This window comes from Beta vulgaris, chromosome 3, assembly GCF_026745355.1.
Source record: "Beta vulgaris subsp. vulgaris cultivar EL10 chromosome 3, EL10.2, whole genome shotgun sequence".
NCBI classification, from domain to species: Eukaryota; Viridiplantae; Streptophyta; class Magnoliopsida; order Caryophyllales; family Amaranthaceae; genus Beta; species Beta vulgaris.
The window spans coordinates 358,527-385,183 of NC_079204.1; the positions used below are offsets into that span (position 1 = coordinate 358,527).

A 26,657-nucleotide genomic window follows, 5' to 3' on the forward strand; every position below is an offset into this window, starting at 1 on the left:
CATGATATGCAGTGTTGAACTGTAAAATATAATACTAGCTACAAAAAAGATTATTCTGATCTAAGTTGTGACTTGTGAATAGAGTGAGGTAGGACTACTTGAACTACAAATCTACTACTGATGCAAAGGGTATTTAACAAAAGCAAACATAAATGGTGCCTACATTATTTTGAGCAACAAATTAAAGTTTCATAATTCTTCCTCACATGATGTAATGATAAATGAAAATGCCAAAATCGACCAGAAGTATATTGCATCCACAGTCCAAATGACAAAGTACTTTAACCCTAGAATTTTAAGGTCTAATAATAGTTTGTCAATAAAGCTTTGTTGTTTTGGGTTGATCTGAATTAAACGAGCTAATAAACTAAATTGAACTGAAGTGAGCTGAGTTGAATTGAACTAAAATAAAATAAGCTAAGATGAACTGAACTAAACTGAAACAAGGGAAATGAACTAAAATAAGTTGAGTTGAACTAAACTGAATCGAACTGAAACTGTGCCTAAAAAAATAAGGTTTGACTCACATAGTAAGATTAATCTTTTGAGGTGGGTGCAAATGATCTAGACAAATACTGAACGGCCAAACCATGTTCTTCTCTGTTTTCCTTAAAAAGGAAAGATGATTGAACAAGTCTAATCTAATAAGTAGATTATAGGTTGTGCTTAAGCAAGACGATTCCAATTTTCCTAATAGAATACTCCTACAATTTGTTGGAGATCAAAGCAAACGAAGGATTTTGTTTTTTCTTGAGCTTTAATTTATTGATTTTTCTTTCAAATTAATAGTCCGTTTTCTGTATGACATGTCAATTAATCGTGTATTGTGCACATACTATTATGTGAAGTGTCATACAATATTACAAAGTTAGGGGTATATCGGTCATACAATATTATGTGAAGTGTCATACGAACTTGCACATTTGAGTTTTGACCGCATTACGGTCTTTCAATAAATAGGTCGACGCCTTGAGGGTCTATGGTTTTTCAATAAACTTAGGGGTATATCGGTCATAATTTTGAAAATATTTGGAATATATGGTGAATTAAAAGATGATAATTCAAAGATATATGATGAAAAATTTGAAAAAAGCAAATAGGTTAGTGTAGCTTTTTTTTTTCTATCTTAATATTCTTGGTTAGAAAAATATAGATAGAAAAATATCACCATATATATTTTAATTTTTTTGACACTTGTTAAAATCTTATAGCATGTTATCTTTCTATTTATATATTCATTCATTTTGTCAATCTTGATAAATAATTTTGTCCAATTTATTTTTGAATGAGTGATCACACTTCGCCTATCTTTTTGGTAACATTGAAAAAACACACCTTTCATATTGTTCATACTTGAACCCTATGCTATTTTTTTTTGATACGCTACTCGCATTAAGATATAAGAATATGAGTACATAAAAAGCTATATGGATGCAATTATTACACATGTTTCTTAACTTTATTCTTAAAAATTATTGTATTTTTTTATAACTTTAGTAAGGTCTATTTACTTAATTTTCATATATGCTATTACTTTTATTAAACTAATGGTGGTCTAATTATGTCAAATTATATGATAAAAGAAACTGCACCAAAAATCCTTTAAAAGAAGATTAGAGTCAAGGGAAATTGACTGAAAGCTCAACACATTTCTATTAGCATGTTAATAACATAGTAGCTTTGAGAGTCGATTGATTTTCAAAATAATTCCAAGAGTTAATAATAAATCAAACATATGTACTATCTAATATCTCATGTTAAACCAATAAAAACTTAGCATGTGCGAGGGCTATTTCTATACGAGGGAGAGGGATCTAATTTCAGTTTCAGAGAAGAGGATAAAGATGCGAGGTACATCGCATATGATCAAGTACCATAATCCAAACGATACTATATGCTATTTGGATTCATAAAAATAAACTTTAGATCATGTTTTCCCATGTTCGTCTTCTAAAAAGTAATTGGTCTTTCTTGTATGCTAAAAAGTAGAAGAATATATAGCATGTATCATATAGGATACTGCCTTGCAATAAAGATTTGTTCTCCTTTTTTTTATGTACATGTCTCGTTTCAAACACTGAATTTTTTAACTTCGAGCTTATCTGTTTGTATCAATATGAAGTATATGTTTGATATCAATGCTGGTATATATTATGCTCAAGAAAAGTGCAGGTCAAACAAAAAAAAATCAAGAATAAGCTAAACAATCAATAATTATAATTATTTTTGTTGGTAAAATTTTCGCTTCTTTCTTTCATTTCTTAAATAAAATAATAAAAAAATAAAATAAAACAGTTTGAAATTGTTTCATATCAAAATAGTTACATGTGGAGAATTTGAATGATTATGATCGTCTTTGAAGAAACTATTTTAAGAACGATTAGTTTTTAATCCTTTATGTAATGCACTTAATATTGAACATCAACATTTTATTTTTTTTTTAGTTGAGTAAAAGGTTGTGGAAGGCAAAACATTAGAATATATACATGTCATACATTCATAATAAATCATAAAGATAGCTTTATGTCTAGTGAATGTTTTTCATGTTCGGACCACCCCTTTATGTCACTCTACGAAGAATCCCAACTTAATGAAATTGTCCTAGTTCAAATATCAAATGCATGGACATTAAATCCAAAAGCCAAATCTTTTAATCATTTTTGTTCCATAATCTTAAATGAATCTTACAACCACGTAAACATACAATCATATCCGTGGATGATAACATAGTTATCCTAGTTAACAACTTAACATACGATTAGGAGATATATATAGATTACTATTGTACAACTAGGAGTTTAATTGGATATATTTTAGAAGTTAGTGTTTTAGTAAAGTTTTCTAACCTTGTAGAAAAATACATGATTGATTAATAAGGAAAGGTGTGACCAATATTGAGATTGGTATTAGATTTCAACTGCGTACATATAGATCCATTAAATTTAAGTTGACATTGGAGAAAATTTATATTGTATGACTAAAAATTTACAATAGAATTAAGAACGAAGGTCAAAATGTACAACACTCATTTCAAAATAGCTGCACCACTTTGGCTATCACGCTCGCCAAAGTATAATTTTGATCATCAATATCTTTAATAATCTACTCAAAATTCAAAAAAAGTTAATATTTTGAAAATGTATATTGAGACAAATCCAATAACATATGACATGATAATTTTTCCTAATACATTTGTATGATTAAAGCAAGGTATGTAAATAGCAGAAAACTCAAAGACCATTCTGGAAAAAAAAAAACACAAAAGTATAAGGATAGTACGACTAACGCCAATAGGAATTTAATTAGTGCTTTTATAAACATTCTTATTGATATAAATTATTCAAAATTTTGCAAAAACAAATTTTCTAACCTAAAAAATCATCTTTAAATGGACAACTCAATATGGCAATTCAACCCATATGGTAAATTATTATGACCATACCACCACATGGGATTTGCCATAGGCTGAAGATGGAGCAATAATAGTGATTAGTGAATGCATGGGTGTTAAAAATAAGTCAAAGTGAAAGAGACACGATAAAGAAAAGGGGTGAAAACCTAAAAGGTCATGTTTTTTTAACAAAGAATTAACATCTACAACTTTTTTTTACTAACAACTCTAACAGAATCCAACCTAAATTTAAGCAAACTAACCAAAGATAACTTACAATGTCATAAAAAACCTAAATTGTTTGTTAAAGATATTTCTTCCTTGCAAAAAAACAATTTTTTTTTACATCAAAGATTTGAGGTTGAGCAAAATTGTAGGATTTATTCCAGCAAGTTCTTAGGAGGTGACGGCTCACGTACGGACATGCCTAATTCATCTTCTAATATCTATATTTTGCCTTAGCTCCCCTTTCTTCTCCTCTCTTTGGTTCTTATTACTTGTCCTTCTTTATTCTCTTCTTTTTTTTCCCTTTGTTATGTAATGGAGCTTTGCATTTCCTTCCATTTCACTCCTTATCACACATTACATGGTTCTTAGTGAAACTATTTACTAGAAGAATAATAACAAAAACATGCCCTAGTACTACTTTTTTTTTTTCACTCAAGAAGAAATGATCATATTATTCGAACCAAGAGAGATTTTTGATCATGTCATTGCAAGATGTTGTCGACCCACCTCCTCCACCTCTTTCTCCTCCTCCTCCATCGCGACCATCAGAAGATCAAGTTTCTGGCCCCTTACTTGTAATTCTTCTAATTAATATATATTACTAGTATGTTATGTACCTTAATTTTTGAAATTTATTTGCATTGCATGAAAAATTATTATGGATTATTTTTTACTCATGTTAAAAAGATTGTTCAGATTTCAAAAAGTAAAGGTTTTTTTTTAGCAATTGATTATATTCTTTTAGACATGATTCAAGGTTTTCAATTTTTTTAAAATAGATTTTCCCCAAAATATTGTTATTTTTTTGTGGTAAAAATTGCATCTATAAAGGTGTTAAATAACTTAATTCAGAAACTTGTTAATTTCAAATAAATGGTAATAGTGCATTATGCATGATGTAGATAGCAACAAATGAAAATTCCTTCCCTTGCTAGTTACAACAAAGTGTTTGCGTGTTTAAAAGCTATTATTACAAAAGCATGATTTTTTTTGAAGATGGAATCAAATTGTTGCTATATATAGGAGCGATTTGAATGTATACATTCCCTGAATTGTCATATTCACTTTGCTAGGGGTTGTTATGGGATTTTAAGCTTTTCATGCTTCTTTTTCTCAAATATTTCTAATTTAATTGGATGTCCCTTGTTGCAAAAGATAATGATGAGAGAAAATAGAAATTTTTTCTTATATTTGGCATAAAATGGACTTTCGAAATTCCAAATTTTTCTAATTTAATTCCATTTTCCCACCCAAGTCCAGTCTTTTTCTAATATGGCCACATCTAGACCAAAATTCCAATGTTCTTTAAATCCCTTTTTCTTCTAAAATGATGGTACTATTGTGCTTGTTAATCTTATCTTGGGTAAGTATCTAGTTCTTGCTTGCCATATTGCATGGAACATAAGATAGAGTGAATATGTATTTTAGTTGCTTTTAGTATTTATATAAAGATCATCTTGGTAGACTTAACTTACTATTTTTGCTCATCATTAGAGGAGAGAAAAGGATAGACTTCATTTAGTGCTTGGGTGAGTTCACATCATTGATATGTATTGGTATAAGAACAAACAAAAAGTTGCTTACTATTGCAATTCAGAGTAATAAAAACATTGCATGTTATGTTTATAAGGAATTCTACTTTGACATGTTTATAAACATAGACGTGGTTTGTCTTTTAGTTTTGTATTGCTTGAAGCATTCTTAGTTTAGTTACATAACGCTAGCTAGCTCCCTATTGGTCAATGGCAAAGCTTCAACCACAAAGTAAAATAGCATTCGACATGAGAAACTCAAGGGACTGGAAGGTGATTTTAAGTTTTTTAATATGTTAAACTTCTCGTTCACACGTATTGACCCTATAACTTGTTTTTGCTATTGGGTGTAGGATGAAATTTCAATCCCTAATATCAGCGCTCAACTTTTCGATTTTTGCGACACCGACATATTTCGTGATACCTTACCGAACTCTGAGGTTGCTTCCAGTCCTAAATGCTATTGCTATGAGGACCAAAACTCTTCATATGCTATAGTTGATAATGATACCAACAACAACTATAGTACAGAAAACTTAGACTTGCGAAGCTTACAAAGAGATCAAAATGACCAAAATGGCACCAATACTAGTACCACCAGTAGCACCACCACAACGGCCACTACCATAGGCCCAAGCCACCACAACCACCACAATACTAGTGGCCTCTCCATCATCTTCGACTCCCAAGTTGAGATCGACAATGACATATCAGCTTCAATTGATTTCTCTCCCTCTCCACCCTTCTCCACTACCCCTCCTTGCAACCTTAACCCAACCCACAACACCAACACACATCAAGACCAATACCAACTTTCCTTAAGTGATGTTGCAATAAGCAATAGTCTTAATCAATATCCTACTTCTATTGACCCTACAGCGCTGCCCCTCATGGCGGCAGGACAGTCGCCTTTAGGCTCGGTTTTCGACGAAGATTGCTTGTCATCTATCCCACCTTTCCTAAGGCTTAACCCTCCAGCAGCTGCTGCCACTTCTTCCTCTCACTGCTCATTTCTTGACCCCTCAATGACTTCTTTCTTGCATTGCAATCTTAACAATGGATTAGGTACTGAAAATTCAGGGATTTTTACCGGAAGTTTGCTTATGGCTTCAGAATTACAACATAAAGATCTTGATTTTCAAGCAGATAATAGTGGAATTTTTTGCCCTGATCAATTGTCTCGTTATAATTCAGGAGATATGCAGGTAAATTTTATTTTTTCTTTATTATTATTATAATGATAAATGAGTTTATTCTCTTATTTTTCTTGGATTTGTGTTCTTTTAACAAGGCATTTAGCAACGAGAACTCACAGTTGGTTAGTGCAGCAACAAGTTCTACCCCCATGACAACAGAGATATCAAGTTTGGAAGATTCAACTTTTAAAGTTGGGAAACTTTCTGTTGAGCAGAGAAAAGAGAAGATTCATAGATACATGAAGAAAAGAAATGAGAGAAATTTTAGCAAGAAAATTAAGGTTCATTTTCAATTTTCTCTGATTATTAAGCAATTTCTACTAATTTTGCAATTTTTGCCTAATACCCTTCTAATGTTTTGAACTTTCATGAAATATGTTAATCCAAAAGACCACATTTAGTCAAAATTAAAAGTTTGATATTCAATTACTAAACATTGTTCAATTATAATTAAATGAAATCTAAGTGTATGTGAGGTAAGTTTTAATAAACAATTTTTTTCTTTTTATTTTTTATAACTATTATCTCTTCAATCTCTACCTTAATTTCCGGCTTGTTATGTATTCAATGCACTCTTCTTTCAGTAAACATATCGAGTTATTTTTTGGGTTTGTCTATGTATTCAATGCACTCTTCTTCATCGATCAATGATATGGAGTTCTTCTATTCAAGTTAAATTTATTTTTGGTCTTCTGGCTATGACCAAAACTAATGTTTCCTCCTATGAATTAATATTTTCTTATTAAAATTTAATAGAATTGCCAAATTATATTAATTATTATGAGAAAACATTAATTTAAATATAAAAAATTAGTTTAATCAATATAATTTGTTCACTTAATAATGTTAATAGGAAAGTTTATCTTCATGGTAGATGCACATTATATAATACAATAGATTACAACTAATGCAGGTAATGAAAATATTAATATGTTAGTGAATATTCTATACAAGGAAGACATTCTTCATTGCAGATGCACATCATATAATATAATAAATAACAACTAATGTAGGTAATGAAAATATTAATATGTATTCATACAAGAAAGACATAAAAGTATTCTACATATATCCTTAATACTCATATATGATAATATTAATGACAAAGATAATGTCAAGATTGTTACTTGATTTATCTCTTATATCAAGATTCGAGTGAAGAAAGTATGAATAATGAGAAACTTTTTTCGATCAAAGAATCTAAATTACAAACATAACAAGAGTTATAACTAAACAAATTTTGGGTAGAATACATCAATTAACAACTAAAGAACTAACAATTAAAAACTTCTCAGGTATATATCACCAAACAGTGAAAATATCCAATTTCATAAACCAACAATGTATTTCACCTTACAAAAACCATATTAATGTAATACTATGACAAATAAGAGTTCTAAACCCTTTCGATTTTCCTAGGTAGTCAAATTGGAGTTTTAAATTGTAGTTGTGTCATTTTTTTTTATTATTCTTGTGTCACAATTGTTCTAAAATTTTGCATTTTCTCTCCTTTGAATAATTTATCAACATGTAGCAATTGTTGCAGTATGCGTGCCGCAAGACATTGGCGGATAGCCGACCAAGGGTAAGAGGAAGGTTTGCCAAGAATGATGAGTTTGGAGAGTCTCATAGGCACATTAATCACAATGAAGATGATGATTATGATGAAGTAAGCTCTGTATCCCTTTTTTGAAAATGACTATGCTTTCTTTATACTTTGTGAAGATAAAAAATAATCTATTGTTCTCAATACTAGAAAATCTTTACTTAAAATATATTACGTTTAGAAATATTTGTACCATTTGCAGAGTGTTTACTATTCACATCTAACACTTTGATTGTCTTTGATAATTTATATCTCAAGAAAAATATAGTCATATTGGATCTTGTTAGATTCGCCTCAATCTATATTTTTTGGCGCGTTTGGTTCATATAGTGGTATGAGTTCAAAATCAGGAACGAAACCAATGTAGTATAGGTTTGGAACTTTATTTGGAAATGCAATTTTTTCTTCTATTTAATACCCAGAGGTATTGATATGAGCCAAACCCACATCCCCCTTGGGTTTCTAAACCCCACACCTTATGAGTTTAAGAAATGGGTTTTAACATTAATTTTCATTTTGCACGTGTTTCATGCATGTGGATTGACATAACATAATTAAGTCTTGTGTAAAACCATCTAATCATAAATTAAATTAGTATAAGTTCACCTTACTTTGATCCCTAAAAGGATCACTATATAAGTGAAAATGATCACTCTAGGAGTTAGATGGATCACCCCATGTCTTAGAAGAGTCACTACCATAAGGGACTCATCTAGGACAACAAGTCACCCACGTCCTACAATAAATCATGGTACAACGGTTATATGGGACTTACGGCCTGTTTGATAGTCGTTAATAAATTACGATAATGAGAATGCATTTTAAGTGTAATTTATTAGGGAAGCACCCTTCAAATCTCCATGGGGAAGCATTTTTTTCTCCATGGGCAAACAATCTCACCCCTAAACTTGTGTTTTTGTCTTCAAAGAGGAACTATTTTCATTACTACTCAGTGTGGTATTGGATGGGAATGAAAATTCAAGAAGAAAAGCGGACACTTTAGGATAAATTAGCATTACCATGGGAATGGACAGTGATATTTTTCACAAATATACGCACAAATTTATTTCCATTATCACCATTTATGACCAACTAAATGAGCCGTTAGGGATTTGGGACTCTCGATCTCTACTGACATAGTTACATAGAGTATAATCTTTGCAACTGATACTTGAAGTGTTGTACTATTAATGAAGGACTGAAGGTAATAAATGCTTTTTGTTGATACATTTACAGGTAATGGTGAAAGAAGAAGATGATGTGGTGGATTCTTCAGATATATTTGCCCATATCAGTGGTGTGAATTCTTTCAAATGCAATTACCAACAAATTCAATCTTGGATTTAATCATACTTCTTAATTCGTCCCATAATTATACTTTTGGTGGAAGCCCACATCAAGTTCTGAAATAAATAAATTAAGGAATAACAAGAGGTTATCCTGAGGTAATTATAATTATATTATACTAGCATTATTAATGTATTGTAGTATTAGAACATCAGCACAATAACAATGTAGTTTTGTAGGTATTCTGATCTCATTTATGTGGATATATTCATGCATGTATGTTCTCATATATAATATGGGATTGGTGTAGAGATTTTCTAAAGTTTTGTTTAATGAGGCAGCTTATTGGAGATTGTGATTATGATTACGATATTAGTACTCCATAACACCAACTATCGATATATTTGTACTATAGAATATGCTTGTAACGAGAAACGATATTTTAGTGAAAAGTTACTCTCAATTATACGAAGAAAATGAATCACCATGAGGATTTAAAAATGATTGTTATATTGAGAGTACAAATATGTTGATAGCTGGTTAGAATATTTTCTAAGATATCCTTTCTGATCACGGGTATACAGCATACACATATATGCTGACAGTTGTTGCCAAGTACCCTTGGGTCCAATGGTATGACTTCGAGGAATGATTCTTGTATCATATAATCTAACATTGTAAGACGCCTAATCCTGAAACAAAAAACACTAAAAGCTAAAAAAAAAAGAAAAAAAAAATAGATAAAGATTTGGTGTACGAGATAAAATTATTCATATAAACCTTAAAAGTTGAAAATTTATATAAAAATTCTTTTACTGGAGTAGGTCAAACTTAGTTAGGTACGCAAATAAACCTTAACAGTTGAAAGATATAAACTCAAAATCACATACTTCCTCCATTCTAAAATAAATAAAACGCTTCTATCTCCTTTACTCCATCCGTTTCCTAAAGATCTTCCCTCTTTCCGTTTAAGTGCGTTTTCATAAAGTCTTCCCTCTTTTACTTTATTTCTTATTTGGAAATTTTTCCCTTTTTACCCTCTCAAGTCTCATGTCCCTATCATATGATCCACCATTACATTATTAATTCTATTTCACTCCCTTTTTCTCTCCTACCTTAACCCCCTTTTATTTGTTTATTTATCTTACTTAATCTCTTTCTCTCTCTCCTACTTTACCCACCCCACACCCCACACAAATGAATCCTCCTTAGTATCTGTAGGAACAGTATCAAGGAAGATCTTTAGGAAACGGAGGGAGTATTTGATAACTTTTCAAGAAAATTATTTCATTTATTTCAAAATCTAGTAAATATATGAACTTACTGGTCTAACTAGGTTAGACAGTCTAACAGTCTGATATAATAAAAAATAAATTACATAAATACTACTCCACTAAGGCTATGTTCAGTTCACCTTATTTTTGCTTATTTCAGATCTAATCAGATCAGATCAGATCAGATCAGAAAAAATAAGTTCAGATCAGATCAGATCTGTCAGTTTTAAAAACTCATTTTTACTATTAAATATCTTTCATTATATATTAGTAAAAATTATAATAATTGAATATTAATAAAGTACTCATTGAGACGAATCAAACAAGAACCCACATGACTATATTTTTTCTTATATATTGAGAGAAATCTAAAAGATAAAATCTTGTAATCAGATCAGTTCAGAAGAAATAAGTTCAGATCAGATCAGAAAAAATAAGTTCAGATCAGATCAGATAAGTTCAGATCAGAAAATTTCAGGTGAACTAAACATAGCCTAAGTTTTGTATTTTTTTTTGTTTTTTGAGGATGATTACCTTTGGATATCCTCCTCACAAACAACCAACTTCCCCTATAATCTTCCTTATTTTAAAAGGATGTCCTCCTCAAAAATTGGCATGTGATTGGGAGTTTCAGCCCATGGAAAAATAAGTCAAAACATGCCAATTTCTTAAGGCCAATCATCCTTTTAAGTCCAACTCTTGTTGATGGCTAGTCCAACCACTTCTTTATATGGACGTAACTACGCAGGCTTAAATTGCGTGCTATGGCCCATGAGATGAGCACAAACAAATTCCTCAATCCATTTATCCATTTATGCCCCCTCATTTTTACCGGTTCATGTGAATTACATTTCCCCGAACTTTTAAGATGAACGTTTTTCTTATTTGAAAGTTTTATATTAATTGTTATAAAAAAATTATTTGGTAATATTTTTTTTTGTCTCTTTCCTATTATATGAATCTTCCTTTTTATCTATCTTATCTTTTTCCCACTTCACGTAGCTTTTTTAAAAAATGTGTTAATGGAATATGTTAATAATAGTGGAACAGACAAAGAAAGTATGTGTTTTTAAAAGAAGTTAGATTAAACTTGATGATATGGTGAATGGCACGTGAGTAATGTATTGGTATCAAAATATAGGAATTCACTTATGGTACACCCGGGTGTACCATGAGTATGGTACACCCAGGGGTATTTTTGTAATAAATTAGAATTTCAGGTGCTCATTTGACACCAAATTTGCTCATATGGACATTTTGCTCATTTACTCATTTGTTCATTTGCTCATTTTGTAATAAAAGTGTTTGCTCATTTTCTTAAATGAATAAAAATGTTTGCTCATTTGTTCATTTTGCTCATTTGCTCATTCGCTCATTCGCTCATTTTGCTCATTTGGAGAAAATAGTCTTGGGTGTACCATGAGCATGGTACACCCAGGTGTACTATAAATATTCTCAAAATATAGTGGGATGTATAATCTGTACTCAAGATAAATCTACTTAATAAATGAGATATAAAAAAATAAACATAATAGGACATACGATTCTATTCCGATAACTTGTAAGTAACGTGGAAAAGATACTCGCAAATTAAAAAATTATCAAACATTAATCAAACTTTGAATTAAAATAAAGATACCCAATGGAATAGTTACCTTATATTCGAGAATCTCACCAAAATCCCCTAATGATATTGCAAGGAGATCAAATTGTAAAGTCCCATTTTTTACGACTAAAATGCCACATTTGGTCAACCCTTCAAATTAGTACTAAATTAAACAAAAATCTTGAAGAACAAAATTTAAATATAGATTGATTGAGCCGACATATTAAAATTTTGGCATTTTTCAGTTATAAAATAAATAATCAAATAATTTGGACCAAACGACAAAAACACCCAAAAAAAATGAAACACTCAGCAGTTTGAAATTCAATATTTTCCAAAGGTTAGGTAGTTCAACAGCTCTACAAGACAAAACTTCTCTATCAAATGCTCTATATAAATTAAACTTGAATCAAGGTACTTAACCTTTATTTTTTTTCTTAGTTCACATCAATAGGGCCTACTTCCAATATTTATCAATCTACAAATTATGATTTAAGTATCAATGCATCCTGAATTACAGGATTATTAGAGAATTTTTGAAGACAAGCAAAATAATTTAATTGTTCTTTGCTTTGAGTAATGGGTAAGTGAATAGTAGAAAGAACTACCTAAAGTATTATATAAATCATGTATAATTTTTGGTGATTTTATGCTCAAATGTCATTTGATGTTTTTCATCTTTCATTTTCTTCGGCTTACTAATGTTAAAAAAAATGTAAGTTGTCCTAATTCAAAGTTTTGTTACATCGACCTAATATTCAGTATATTGAAATCGTTAATTCAAAATTTTAACTTTTACTCCCTCCGTTTCTAGATAAACTTCTCGTTTCTAATTTTGGCACTATTCATAAATAAGGAAAACTCTCTAAAAAAAATTCCAATATATAAGAAAATAATATAGTTATGTGAGGTCTTGTTGATTAGCCGCCTCATGACTCATTATATACTAGAATTTTTTGCACGCGATGCGTGCTTGAATTTTTTTCGAAACAGAAACTTGATTTTCTTCAGCATAAGAGTCAAAATTTGAACATTAGACATATGAAGTATAATTGTTTTTAGTTGCAAAATTTGATTGGTTTAGTTTCTGTCACTTAAGTCTGTCAACATTATTTCTGTCTTTTTTTTTTAACTTTTCAAAGTTAAATTCTATGAACAAAATAGAAATTTTATTGAATTTATTTATGATTTCTAATATTATAATTTTTTAGTTGATTTTTGAATTAAGTACAATACTAACTTCTAAATTTTAAACACTATAAAAAAGTAAATAATTTTTTTCCTTGTCTAACTTCTAAATTCTGATTTCACTACAAATACACCTCTATTGTTATCATGACCCACCATTAATTGTGAATGGTTCTTGAGAATAGTGATTTGTAAGTAAATTTTTGTAAATGTTTTTGTATGTATTGACGTTCTACGTTATTAGTTTTAGTTTGTATGGTAATTTTAAGTTTAAATAAAGTTTCCCGATTATTTGAGTGATTTGCGTGATTTTTATAACGTGATTTTCTCAATTATATGAGTGATTTGTAAAGTTTCTTCTTTTAAATGATTTGTGAGTGAGTGTTGTAAATTAATTTTCGGTAGTTTTCTTTGAGTGCCAGTTTTAATTTTGACATTCCTTTTGTAATTTAGAAAGGGAAGGGGCAAAATAGGCATTTCAAAAGAGGACACCATTGCTCCCCCCTTCCCTTATATAATAGAGATATTACGAAGATCAAACTTTTATGATTTTTATTATTATGTAATTAAATATATTAATGATACAAAATGAACATTGACAACGTGTAAAGGAAATACAGGAAATCTATTTAGGAACGGAATGAGTCATTTGAGACATGTTTCTCATATTTCTATTTATTTTTTTATATGTCTTTGTGAAACGAATTCAGTACATTTGTGGTTTATTAATTACTCCTGAATTCTAAAAGCAAAACTTAGAATTGCTTTCAATGGAAAGATTACAAGGTATTGCATGTTCCAATTATAACATCATAAATCCATAATGACATGCTTAGCTAAGTAAATTTAGATTTGAGATGCTATTTTCATTACAAATAATCTTCTAACCTCGGCTGATAAAGTGATAATGGCATGTTTAACAGCTTAAGAGTCAGACTAATTTACACAGTATGACGCGCTACAATCTACATGGCCAAAAAGATTGACAGATAAAAGTCACAGGTTTACAGTAGATAATTGTGTGGACATACACATACTAGATAGTAGACGATACTACATTGAAGTTTGGACAATGGAAATTTGCACAAAAGTCAAGCCATTGCATAGTAGTTAAGCCTCGTATATAAAAGCTATGTTTGACACAAGATTATCCTATGTTCCTACTACACCCAACTCTAAGAAGTAGGAGCGAATTTCAACAGAAACTCCTAATTTAACACCGTCCAACGGTCCATAATCTAAGAAAAGATATTTACTACTTATTATGTTGAATTTTTTCGGAACAATAGGTTACATATTCCAATCTTCTTCCCCTTTTTTGTACTGCTTTCGTAGTTTATATGGATCAAAAAAGAATTGTATTATTTTCACCTGATTTATATTTATATGAATTTATCTAGATTTATCAATACCTTATCAATACTTATCAAAACTTTTCATAACGTAAGAATAGTGAAATTAACCTATCTAGACTTATCATAATTTATTATACTTGTGAATTGAACTCATTCATCTTTTCATTCAAGTGAGTGCACATCCTTGAAGGAACGAAGTAATATGAAAATGTATTAGTGAAAAATGAGAACCCCAAGTTTGGATGTATTCCATATTAATTATTATTAGTCCCAAATTTGATTAATTTATTAATAATCTCAAATTTTGTTAATACCCTCCCCATATTTAAGCTTATAATAAAGACGATTTCGTTCTTCTTTTTTTTTACTAAGATTTGCACAATTCACTTTCATAATCTAATTAAAATAGAATAGATTAAGAGTGATTATTAAAAGACAAAGTTTGTCGTGAGCATTAGATGTCTTGGTATGAGGATAAGAATGTGGTATATATAAGTATAGAGAAATAGTAGGTGAGATAAGCATAAAATTATGCTTCTTCCTTGTTAGGGAATAAACAAAAATAAAATTACTAGAATATTTTTATCAACACTCTCCTTTCTATCAGTTTTCTTAAGTATAAAAAGGTTTATTCTCACGTTCCTTCTCCCTCCCTCTATAGTTTATACTAGAGGTAGTGATCATAGAACGGGCCGGGTTTGGGTCGGGCCACATCTAAAAAAATTGGTCGGGCCGGTTAGGGTTTGGATCGGGCCGTATCTAAAAACATTGGTCGGGTCGGGTCGGGCCAAAATTTGTGCCCAAGGCTCGTTATTTTGGGCCAAATGAACGGACTTTTCGGGTAAAAAAATTGATTAAAAAGTCATTTTTGGTTTGCCCAAAGCAAAACAAATCGGGTCGGGCCAGGTCCGACTGCAGGCCGAAAATTCTGTCCAAAACCCGTACAAAAATCAAGTCGGGCCAAAATAACCAGGTGGGTTAAATAGGTGTTTTATCTCTATCTCTATCCCTCCCATTATCCTTATTTCCTTAAACAAAGACAAGACTTTTCTGTTCCCATATCCCTATTCCCTGATCTCAATTCTCAGGGTATTTGTTTGACAATCCGACTTGCGTGGACCCGGTTTACACTAAAAATAGTGTGGACCAGGCCCAGGTACGTGACCCGTTATATCACTTTAACATACACAATATCATTTTAACATACACTATATCATTATAACATACACTATATCACTTTAACACACCCTATATCACTTTGATCATACACTATATCACTTTAATATACACTATATCATTATTGTAACATACACTATATCATTTTAACACACACTATATCACTTTAACACACCCTATATTACTTTAACATACACTATATCATTGTAACACACACTATATCATTTTAACACACACTATATCACTTTAACATACACTATATCATTTTAACATACACTATGTCATTATAACATACACTATATCACTTTAACGTACACTATATCACCGTAACATACACTATATCATTTTAACATACACTATATCACCGTAACATACACTATATCATTTTAACATACACTATATCACTGTAACATACACTATATCATTTTAATATACACTATATCATATCAATATACACTATCATAAACTCACGTAATATGGATCGGGTGCACACTAATTAGTGTGCACCGGGTTCATATTAGTTTTTTTTATTGTTTGAAGGGGTAAGAGCTAGGATAAGGATAAAAAATCCTCCAAATATGAGTCTCCTGTTTGTTTTGGTGAAATTTAATTACCATGCATGATTAGGGTACGTAAAGATAAAAATATGTGTATCCTTCATATATAGTCATATCCTATGCCTAAGGAGGACATAACTGATAGAGTATAAATCTATTCTTGGGGCCTCAACCATCAGCTTAAGCTTTTGGTTGAGTTGGTCCTTTGACAATAACTATGAAAAAAGATTAAGGATTTTATAGGAAAAGACACACTTATCTCTTATGAAAAAGAATAAGTGAAGTTACTGGTAACATTTTACTCCCTCTGTTTTTTTTTATCTTTCTCACTTAGAATCTTGGCACTATTCATACTTAAAGAGAATCTTCTAATTGTTTCACAATTTATAAGAAAAAACATAGTCATGTGTGGTCTTGTTTGATTCGTCTCAATTAGTACATTATTAATATTCAATTGTTATCATTTTTACTAATATATAATGAAAGATATTTAAGCCCAAAGAGGTGCATTGGAAGACGCGCATAGGAAAGTGAGAATGATAAAAAAAAAAACAGAGGGAGTACTATTTAAGCAACTTTAATATATATATATATATATATATATATATATATGAACCATCCTTATGGTAAGAACCGTGATAACCACTCATTTTTTCTCATTTTACGAAGATTTTGATCATTTCATAACATTTTTGCTCATTTTTGTTTCGCTTATTTTATGGTTTTGTTCATTTAACAATTTTGTGCTCATTTATCAACGTTTTTGCTCATTTTACGTTTTGATCATTTTACTTTTTTTTTTCCTCATTGAACTTTTTTATGCTCATTTTACGTTTTTCTTCTTTTACATTTTTGTACATTTTACGTTTTTGATGACATAATGTTTTCTACTCATTTTATGTTTCTGCTCATTTGTTACTTTTTTTTGCTCATTTTAGAAAATTTTTGCTCATTTTAAATGGTTCTCACAGTTCTCACCATAATAGGGTTCTCGCTAGAACCCAACGCTACAATATATATATATATATATATATATATATATATATATATCTATTATATATATATATCTATATATATATATATATATCTATATATATATTATATATATATATCTATATTATATATATATAATATATATTATATATATATATATATATCAAACCAGAGATATGTATTACTACATTCTTAACCCACACATGATTAATTTATTTTCATTTCATATTCTGTCCATGGTCCACCCCATAAAGGGCGTGTTTGGCGCAAGCTTTTCAAGTAGCTTTTACTATGTTTTGACTAGGTTATAACACTAATTAAGAAAAATAGTAGCGTTTGGTAAGTTAGTAGTGTAAGTAGCTTTTAGTGTTACAAGTAGTGTTTTAGTAGTGTTTATGAAAAGCTACAATATGTAGCTTTTGGGGTAGTGTTTTTTTTTTTTTTTTGATAGGAAAAAAAATAAAATTTGATAAAAAATAGCCTTAATAAAAAATTTCATCTGAAGCAATACAATATGTGAGTTCGCCCTGATTCGGCTTAACTTCCGCTGATGCATAGTCGTTTGGGTGAAAATACTTCCGTAGTCTTCTAGATCCTTACAGAGAATAATGATTGTTAGATCTTCCTTCTTCATTAGACGAACAAAAAAAGAAATGGAACATCCTAAAATAAAGATCATCTTAAAGATGGGATATACTTATTGGAAGCAATTAAAAAGTTTTTGGGGCTTACCACCGGTACGAACACCAGCGGAAGCCCCTACAAAGATTCACAATTGAGACCAAGAAGAAAAGTGATGAAAAAACAAAGAGAAAGAAGAAAGAATGAAGGAAAAACCTTCAAAAAAAGAAAAAAAACCTAGCGACGGAGGCTAGGAAAAAACCCTCCCAAGGAGAAACCCTTGAAAGAAAAAATTCTCTCAAGGAGAAACCCTAGAGGGAACGACGACTTTAGTTTCGAAATTGCTTTTGGGGTAGTATTTAGTGGTGTATAAATTATATATTAAAATTTTATTTGAGTTTAATTAATTATTTGTAAACAACTACTTTGACAGCTTCTTTTACCGAACATCAATATCTTATACCGTTACTTGGACAACTAACAGCTACACATCAACCACAAACAGCTACAAGCACAGCTAACAACTACTCTAATGACTAAAAGCTACTACCACAAATATTATTGTCGAAAACCCAAAATGAAAGTGGACCAGTAGTAAATTTGTAAAAGCTGTAATAAATGTCCGAGGAAGACTAAATATAATTAAAACCATGGGTACAAAATACAATAAATAAACCCAAAGATAACATAAGGTACAAACAACATTGACCCATTTATCCCTGTGAGTCTGTGACGAATATATGTTCCTGAAATTACGATTCTCCACCACTTACTCCTGTTGCCCACCATTTCTTTCTTCTCACCAGTCATTATCAACATCATCCAAGAAATCTTATAAACGAAACACTACAATGTCAAAATAATCAAAATTTAATAAAAAAATAAATCAATAAATTAAATATAAAAAACTACTTTGTCAGCTTCAGTCAAAATGTAGGACTTTCGTGCTTACCAGCTCAGACTTCCTCTCAACTTTATTTTCTTTTTCCTTACAAAATATTTTAGTTTTTCCAGTTATATAAAAAAATAAATTTAGACTCTGTTTGGAGAAGCATTTCAGGTAACTTAAATGATAAGGTGCTACAATTTTAAGTCACCTTATATGATTAATGGTGTTTGTTTGTTTGGTGTAGAAACTTAAATAAAATTTAAGTTCAAATTTTGATTGAAATTGAGTTGGAGTAAAATATAGCGTTTGAGATCAGGTGCTGAATTTTATTTATTTATTTTTCTTTATATTTTTTTTAAGCCTAAAAAGATATTTCAGCTATAGCAAACGGGTTATGCAATCAGTTACCTTATCAGTTTCAGCACCTTAACAGTTTGAGCTGCTATATAATCAGTTTTAGCCACCTTATCAGTTTCAGCTCTATTTCATTCAATATTACCAAATATAGCCTTACTCCCTTAAAAAAAAATTAGAATAACATATAACCTAGTTGGTTAGAGTTTCTCTTTAATTCTAATAGATCGTGAGATCGAGTCTCATCTTGCCGTTGTGGACTCTATAAACAAAAAAAAAAAAAAAAATTGTTCTTAGGTCTATTTCCTCCTACCAATAACCAATAATTTTTTTTCTCCTATATTTTAAAAACCCAATTTCTTCAAAAAATAATAAAAAAATTATGTTTTTGGTGGGTCCTAGGAAATTTTGGATTCCAAGTTAGTTTTGGAGCACAAAAAAAAAATTCAACAAAGAACGTGGCTTACGATTTCTACCACCTTATTTGTTATTTCCATTTGCAGTTAGTTTCTTTCTTCTCCACTCTCTCTTTCTCTCTCCTCTTTTCTATCAAGTTGAACAGTTTATCTCTCTGAAGCATTTTCCAAAAGTAGGTGTTGGGCAACTGTGTAGTTACTTTTTTAAGGTTTCTGGTTTATGGGGATGTGAAAGTTTGTCAATTTTTGAGGAATTCATTAGTTTTGCTAATCTGGGTTTGTGATTTTCGGATCTTACACTCAGGTAATCCATTAAAGTTTTGATTTTTATTTTGTTTTAGAGAAATGCGTAGAAGTTTATTCTTTATTTTGGTTGTTTTTACATTTTAATGAAGTTTTTTTTTTTGTTGGGTTGTTGTTTTTGTATAGTTGGAATGCAAATTTTGTGTTCTTTTGACTAGTAGTTGCTAAAATGACTTGAATTCTGTTTGTAGATTAATGGAGTTTGTTATTTGGAGTGTAAATAATTAATTTATTTATTTTTGTTTCTTTTGTTTATGATATAGATTATGTGAGCTTATACATGATTTTGTAACTGTTATACTTGATAAGTTTGCTGAGAATCTGAGCTTCATGTATCATGCTATGTATTATATTGAACCTTGAAATGTCTAATGTTTGTCCGAGGGTCTTCCTGTTCATCTCCAATATATACCCAACAAAATATACTTTCTCCGTTCTGAAATAAATGAAATCGTATAATCTTTGATTGTAAATTCAATTATTATGACTGAATATTTAGATTCTACTATTGTAGTGTGTATACTTCATATCTATGAGTAGTACATAAAAGCCAATAAAAAAAAAAAATAATCATGATTGCATACTATGGCTAGATATTAGTGACATTTTTAGTACAAAAAATGCCACTTGATTAACAAATTTGTACATCTCGGAGATGAATTGGAAATTTCGCGAGTGTGACCAATATGTGAAGTAGAAACTTCCTATATAGAAGTATTTCATTTGTTATGCTTTTGGTTGTATTATAACTTGTTACATTTCTTTTGGCATGCTTTCCTAGCCATATGTTTTATTGATGCATTTGCTAATGATAAGAATGGTCCATTGCTGCTGGAAAGTTTGTTTACCGTTTAGTATATGAATTATATCTTGCATATGGTCTTCCAATAGGATGAAGTAATCCATACATGGAGGCCTACTTGATAGATTTTGCTGAACTGATTGTACTGTCTTATGATATTGTTGACTCAATTTGTTCCCTGATCTGGTCCCAGGTCCTACAAGTTACAATAGAATGAAATCACTCAATACTTTGAGACCTTTAACCATACTTTGTGTGCTACTCAATAGTTTGGTGACCAATTGATTGCATTGCCTTTATGAATTTTACTTTGTTCCTTGTTCTGGTCCCATTGTTAGTAAATATTTTCTTTTCCTTAGTAACTTTTGGCGAATCTCTATAAACTGCTTGTAAATTTTGGCGATCGGAAAGATTTTACTCTTCAAAACTTGGCAGAATGGGGGACCTCATGAGGATATAGGCCCGGCTAGGTGGCGAGTGCCTGCCTTTTGTAAATAAGCTACTTGACCATCATTTGAATGCCTATCTCGTTGACTGACATTGTTTTGTAACTCTTCTGTGATTACTTGGGTTTTGATTAGAAATAACCTTAGGGCTCGAGTTAGGAATTTGTAGCTTCTTTCTGGGTTTTCCTGTCTTCATTGCCACTGTTGGTTGGTTTTTTTTTTTTTTTTTTGGTATATGTGTTCCCATCAATATATTGTTGTTTTATCCTCTGATATCGCTGTTATTGTGCTAGGTTTCTAAAAAATTTACTCTACTTGTGAATTTGCGTCCATCTTATCTACATGTTTAATCTCTATAGCTAGATGTAGATTTATCGTCTTGATCATCAATCTGCTTATGCAACAACTTTATATTGCACACCAGATTCTGTTGAAAGACGAGGCCTAGAAAGACACAAGCCTTGAATTTTGTTTGTCATTGTAAAGTGGTGCGTTTGGAAACGCAAGGAGACATCCTTGTCATTGGCGAATGATCTCGAATAGTTGCAGATGAGCATGGAGCGAACTTGTGCTAACAGACACAAAGATGATCAAACTGAAGGAGATGTATTCCACAGCTATACCAAGATCCATGGATCAGCTGAACAAAGTGCTTTGTACATATCAGATTCTAGAGCACAGACCTTGGTCAAAGGTGGGAAACCAGGAAAGACACTGATTTTAAAGTTGATACAGTCAGAGACTTGTGAAAACTGGTTTCAAGAGCTTTTCCATAAAAGATTTCGTGGCTTAGGGGTCAAAATCCCAAAACAAATAGTAAGTTTAGATGAGAAGTATATGAAGCGGTGCTTGGAACTCATGCATATGAATGCATCGAAAGGAGCTCCATGTGCTCTATCTGTGAACTTGGGTTCCTTGGATAATGCAACAATTGGAGGAAGAAATTCTTTTGACGGGACAACTTATGCAATTGGCTATCCAATGGCTGTTGGGATTGGAGATTTAGTTCTGAATCCAGGAGAAGAAGAAATTATTGGATCTATTATGGGAAGCAATAGTATGATGAGGATATTGAGAAGCCCTTTGTTTCAAAGACTTGGGAACACAGATCATAATTCAAAGGTTGGAGGGACTAACTTATTTAGAAACAAAAAATGCATTCCTTCAGATTACCAAGGCTCTCCTAGTAGGTTAACTGATAGTCTCTCCCATAGGCCTGGAAAGGAGTCCTCCACTTATAGATCAAATCAGAAGTACAGATCAGATTCCGTACAAAGAAGCTCTCTTTCCTTATCAAGTGGAGTATCTGTACGCCCTGACCAGTCTTCTGCATCTTCTCCTTCTCCATCTGATTCTCAAGGAATGCTTCATTTTACTTGGGATAATGGGATTCCGCATTTCACTTTCACTTTGGATGACCAGAAAGATGTTTATGTGGCAAATGCATGGAAAGTTGAGGAAACCAATCAGAAGGCACCGAACTATGTCTACTCTTTTCATCTGAAAGGAGCTGACTTGAAGTTGTTTGATTTTTCTGAAAATGAGCCTGATTTAATAGGCAAGATGAAGGTCTCAACATCCTTTTCTATCTACTCAAGTAAATCTAGAATTATGGAGACCGAGTTCATTCTGGTTGGTGCGAATGAAAATCAGACGAGAGAGGTGCACACTTTCTCCCGAAACAGTAGGAGAAGTAGGAAATTGTCAAAGGTCATGGATGTGTTTAAGGCTGGTCACTCATTTAAGCAGAGAACCCCCTCTTTGTTTGGTGGTTCAAGTGCTATTCCTGAAGATTTTTCTCCGGAGAAGGGGTTAGAAGCATGCAGTAGTTCTAAACCTGAGTTTTCAGAAAATGATTTTCTACCAAATCTTGAAATGGCAGCGATTGTTGTGAAAGACCATCTACAAGACGAGGATGATCAGAAGGAAAAAGTGGGAGGCTGGGGCCTGAACTTTCTTAAGAAAGCTGGGATCAAGCAAAATGTTGCTTATGCTGAATGTTGTCTAAGGAATGTTGGGGACTGTTCTACTAGCATGGATATTATTGTGCCTGCAGGTCTTCATGGTGGGCCAAGAACAAGGGATGGAGGGCCAGGGAGTCTCATAGAGAGATGGAGATCAGGTGGGACCTGTGATTGTGGTGGCTGGGATATGGGTTGCCCTCTGAAAATTTTAAAAGCCAAGCAAAGAGAAGAAGAAAGTTGGTCGTCTGCTGAGGCACAGGGGGACTGCAAGTCATTTGATTTGTTCGCAGAGGTATGTGTTGTAGCCTTTTTTTTTAATATAAGAAAACTTCTAAATGATTTTCTCATGCATACATTCATATGGTTTAAATTTTCAATTTACAAATCCTCATTGGTTCCTAAGTTGCATGCCAGAAAGGCAAAAAGTATGTCATAGAAGGATATATTTTGAGCCTCTACTGTTGGCATATCTCGTCATAGATAGATTCAAGTCACTCAACCATGACCTGTGTACCCAAATTGCTAGCTCTATTTATGATCAACGGGTGACTACTTAGATACGAGTATATGAGTTTCTAAGCAATATGTAGTGTAGTATAACGGGAAAACCCTTCCATCTATCTAGAGCATGGTTCTACATCTCAAATTCGGTCATAATCGTGGTAATAGCCGCAGAAGCTTGCAGATGTTTCACTGCTGTTGCAGCCTAATATCTCGGCCGCAGTTCCGAAATCCTTACAATCTGGTCGCAATGCAGTGATGCTATCAATATTATATACCATATTCTAGAGCTCTTGTAAAATGGATACTATTTGCCACAAAAAGTTCTTTCCTCAAATGCACCTGAACCTGAGTGGAAATTATCATGGTTCCGTTGATTTATAGAAACTAAAAAGCCCATGACAGCCTAACACTTGATACTTGAGATTGTGATGTACTGACTCAAAACATTCTCCTTCATTTTGGATTTCAATCACAATTTATGACATGAAAATATGTACTACAACTACTTTACTGTAATCCTTCTCTTTTTAATCCCCTTCTCTTGTTTTTCCACTTTAGGTGGATCAAAAGTGTTTACTTTCTTTATGTTCTGTGAGCTACATACATTCTATCTCCAGTCCATCAGGACATTTATTTCATTTTTTATTGAGTTCCATGATATGCCCTAACTTATGAAGATCACTGCAGTAACTAAAAACGGCATTACATTTCATGCAGGGCTCGGCTGATGGAACACCCCCTGTAAAAATGGTGAACATACGAGATGGCTTGTATTTCATTAGTTTCCAGCCTTCTTCTCTATCAGCATTGCAATGTTTTTCTATTGCGGTGGCAATTATTCATTCTCAGAGCTCAAGTTTGCGTCCGAAGCATGTACAGGATTGATGTCATGAGAGGATCTGACATTTTTTTGAGATCTACCTTAGATTAGCTTTGTATGTGTGTTTATAGCTGCAGCAAAGGCAGAATTAGGTTAATTATACATGATTTTTTATTGTTTATTGTACTTAAATATATATAGGGGTGATTTAGATTTAGCAATGTTGTTTGTGTTTAGCAATGTTGATTGATGTGGGTTCTTAAACAACAAAAGTAGTGTATTCTGGCCTCTTTGATTTGTGGCTTTTGCCAATTGTACTAAACATTGTTTGTGTTTGTCGACCCTCGATAACCAGAAAGAAGACTTCTTGTACTCGACTCCAAATTTTTTTGTGAACTCAACCATGGTACTTCTTCCGTTTCGTTTTGCATGCAATAGAGGGGTATTTTTGACATAAAATATTCTATTGTTACATTGAAAACGAAATGGAGGACGTATATATTTTTGACATATCTAGACACATGTTATTGAGCTGTTATCTAGTAGTTAGTTGATACACCCTCCATTCTTCAATGTTTATACTTTCTTTGCACTGATCACTCATGGCCTATTTATATGACAGAATTAGTTGTCAGTGTGGATCGGAGATGGGTCAGGTGGACCTTCATCCGCCCCATCACCTGCGATCCAAAATTTCATCCACACCATCAATCACCCGTCACGAATTTTACCCATATCCGCTCCATCCATCAACTGCGAGTGGGGCGGATGGAAAACGGGTGATACGAGGAACAAGAATTATTCTTTAGAGACTTAACAATTTTAAAGATATTAATATATGAAAAGTTAATCATAGTCTCACAAATTAACTGAAAATCGAAAAAATATCATTCTTATTACGCGTCGAAAAATAATACTAATAATGTCTTAATATAACAAATAAAACAAGTCCATCATTGCTATTTGCTAGTTTGCTATATATGGGTGATTGGAATGGGTGATGAGTCCAAAAAATATCATTCATTTCCGACTCGATCCACCCACCACCCCCAATTACCCGCTTTATCGTGGGTGATCACCATTTACTGGGGGGGGGGGTTTGGGGCGGGGTGGTGATGGTGGACAATTCACTCACCCATGAATAATTGCCAACTCGAACAAAGAACCCGTATTGGAATTTGATCCCATAACAACAAAACCTACTTAAATGTAAGGGTATAAATTATGTTTTTTGGTTTGGTTTTAGAAAAAAAAAACAAACCAAATCGAAATAAATTCGATTTTTAAATTTCCAAACCTAAATTCGGCTCAAACCAGACCGAAATTTTAAAGTCAAAACCAAACAAACCGATTTTTTAATGTTCCAAAATCAAAACTAAACCAAACCATTCCATTTTTTTAGTGGTGACTTAGTGACATAAGACTTAGAAGAGAGAGGAGCAAGAAACCCCAACTTACTAACTTACGTGTTAGGGGCTTTAGTTTATGAGAAAAGGAAACCCAAAGTGGCAAAAACCCAAATTTTTTGAAAGTAGGAATAGGGACGGGGATCTACATATCTATATTTCGGTTTGGATTGGTATTTTTCGATTTTCCAAATCAAAACCAAACCAACCCAAAAAATAATAATAAAAAAATTTAGAATCCAAACCAAACCGATTTCATGAAAAAATCTAAACCAAATTATTAATTCGATTTGGTTAGGTTTGGTTTGATTTTCGATTTTTAACCCAATAACTTACCCCGTACTTACATAACTACTAGTCTTCTATGCATGCGATGCGTGCATCCATTGTTTTGGTTTATTCTTAATAATTTTCATCAAAATATAATTATAAAAGTGTGATTTATAATTATTGTTATACAAACTACCGTAATCTATAAAGTTTTTAGAAATTGAGATAAACATTTAGATGTAAAGTTTTGTAGTCAAATTTAATTAGTAATTTTTTTTATTGAGTAAGCATTTTTCTCATTATGTCAAGTTACGTTGTTAATGTTTATTTAGTTTATTATTGAAATTTTTGACCTTGACTTATATAATAAAAAAATTTCAACTTTCTTTCAAAAATAAAAAAAAAAATTTCAACTTCGTTCCTTAAGCGTATACGGTGCTTAACCAAGGGTAGCTTTGTCATTTCTCATATTT

General features: G+C 31.7%; 2 protein-coding genes across 2 annotated transcripts; both read left to right on the forward strand.

Annotated features, from left to right (window-relative positions):
- Positions 1-5,361: 5,361 nt before the first annotated feature.
- On the forward strand, positions 5,362-9,300 carry LOC104887875 (uncharacterized). Its single transcript, XM_048641220.1, has 5 exons — positions 5,362-5,424; positions 5,505-6,356; positions 6,443-6,628; positions 7,894-8,016; positions 9,190-9,300. The coding sequence occupies exons 1-5, from the start codon at positions 5,362-5,364 to the stop codon at positions 9,298-9,300; spliced, it is 1,335 nt and encodes a 444-aa protein (XP_048497177.1).
- Positions 9,301-19,645: 10,345 nt separating this feature from the next.
- LOC104887876 (hypothetical protein) lies at positions 19,646-24,880 on the forward strand. The gene is made up of 3 exons (XM_010672644.4): positions 19,646-19,973; positions 21,645-23,476; positions 24,406-24,880. Exons 2-3 carry the CDS (start codon positions 21,770-21,772, stop codon positions 24,571-24,573), a joined length of 1,875 nt encoding a protein of 624 aa, XP_010670946.2. The 5' UTR covers positions 19,646-19,973; positions 21,645-21,769; the 3' UTR covers positions 24,574-24,880.
- Positions 24,881-26,657: the final 1,777 nt, after the last annotated feature.

Bases quoted from the DNA above. Each gene is read 5' to 3' on its own strand.
- LOC104887875 (XM_048641220.1), top strand. From the start codon at position 5,362: ATGGCAAAGCTTCAACCACAAAGTAAAATAGCATTCGACATGAGAAAC. The intron at 5,425-5,504 runs GTGATTTTAAGT...TATTGGGTGTAG, and splicing joins GAAACTCAAGGGACTGGAAG to GATGAAATTTCAATCCCTAA. The intron at 6,629-7,893 runs GTTCATTTTCAA...CAATTGTTGCAG, and splicing joins ATTTTAGCAAGAAAATTAAG to TATGCGTGCCGCAAGACATT.
- LOC104887876 (XM_010672644.4), top strand. From the start codon at position 21,770: ATGAGCATGGAGCGAACTTGTGCTAACAGACACAAAGATGATCAAACT. The intron at 23,477-24,405 runs GTATGTGTTGTA...CATTTCATGCAG, and splicing joins CATTTGATTTGTTCGCAGAG to GGCTCGGCTGATGGAACACC.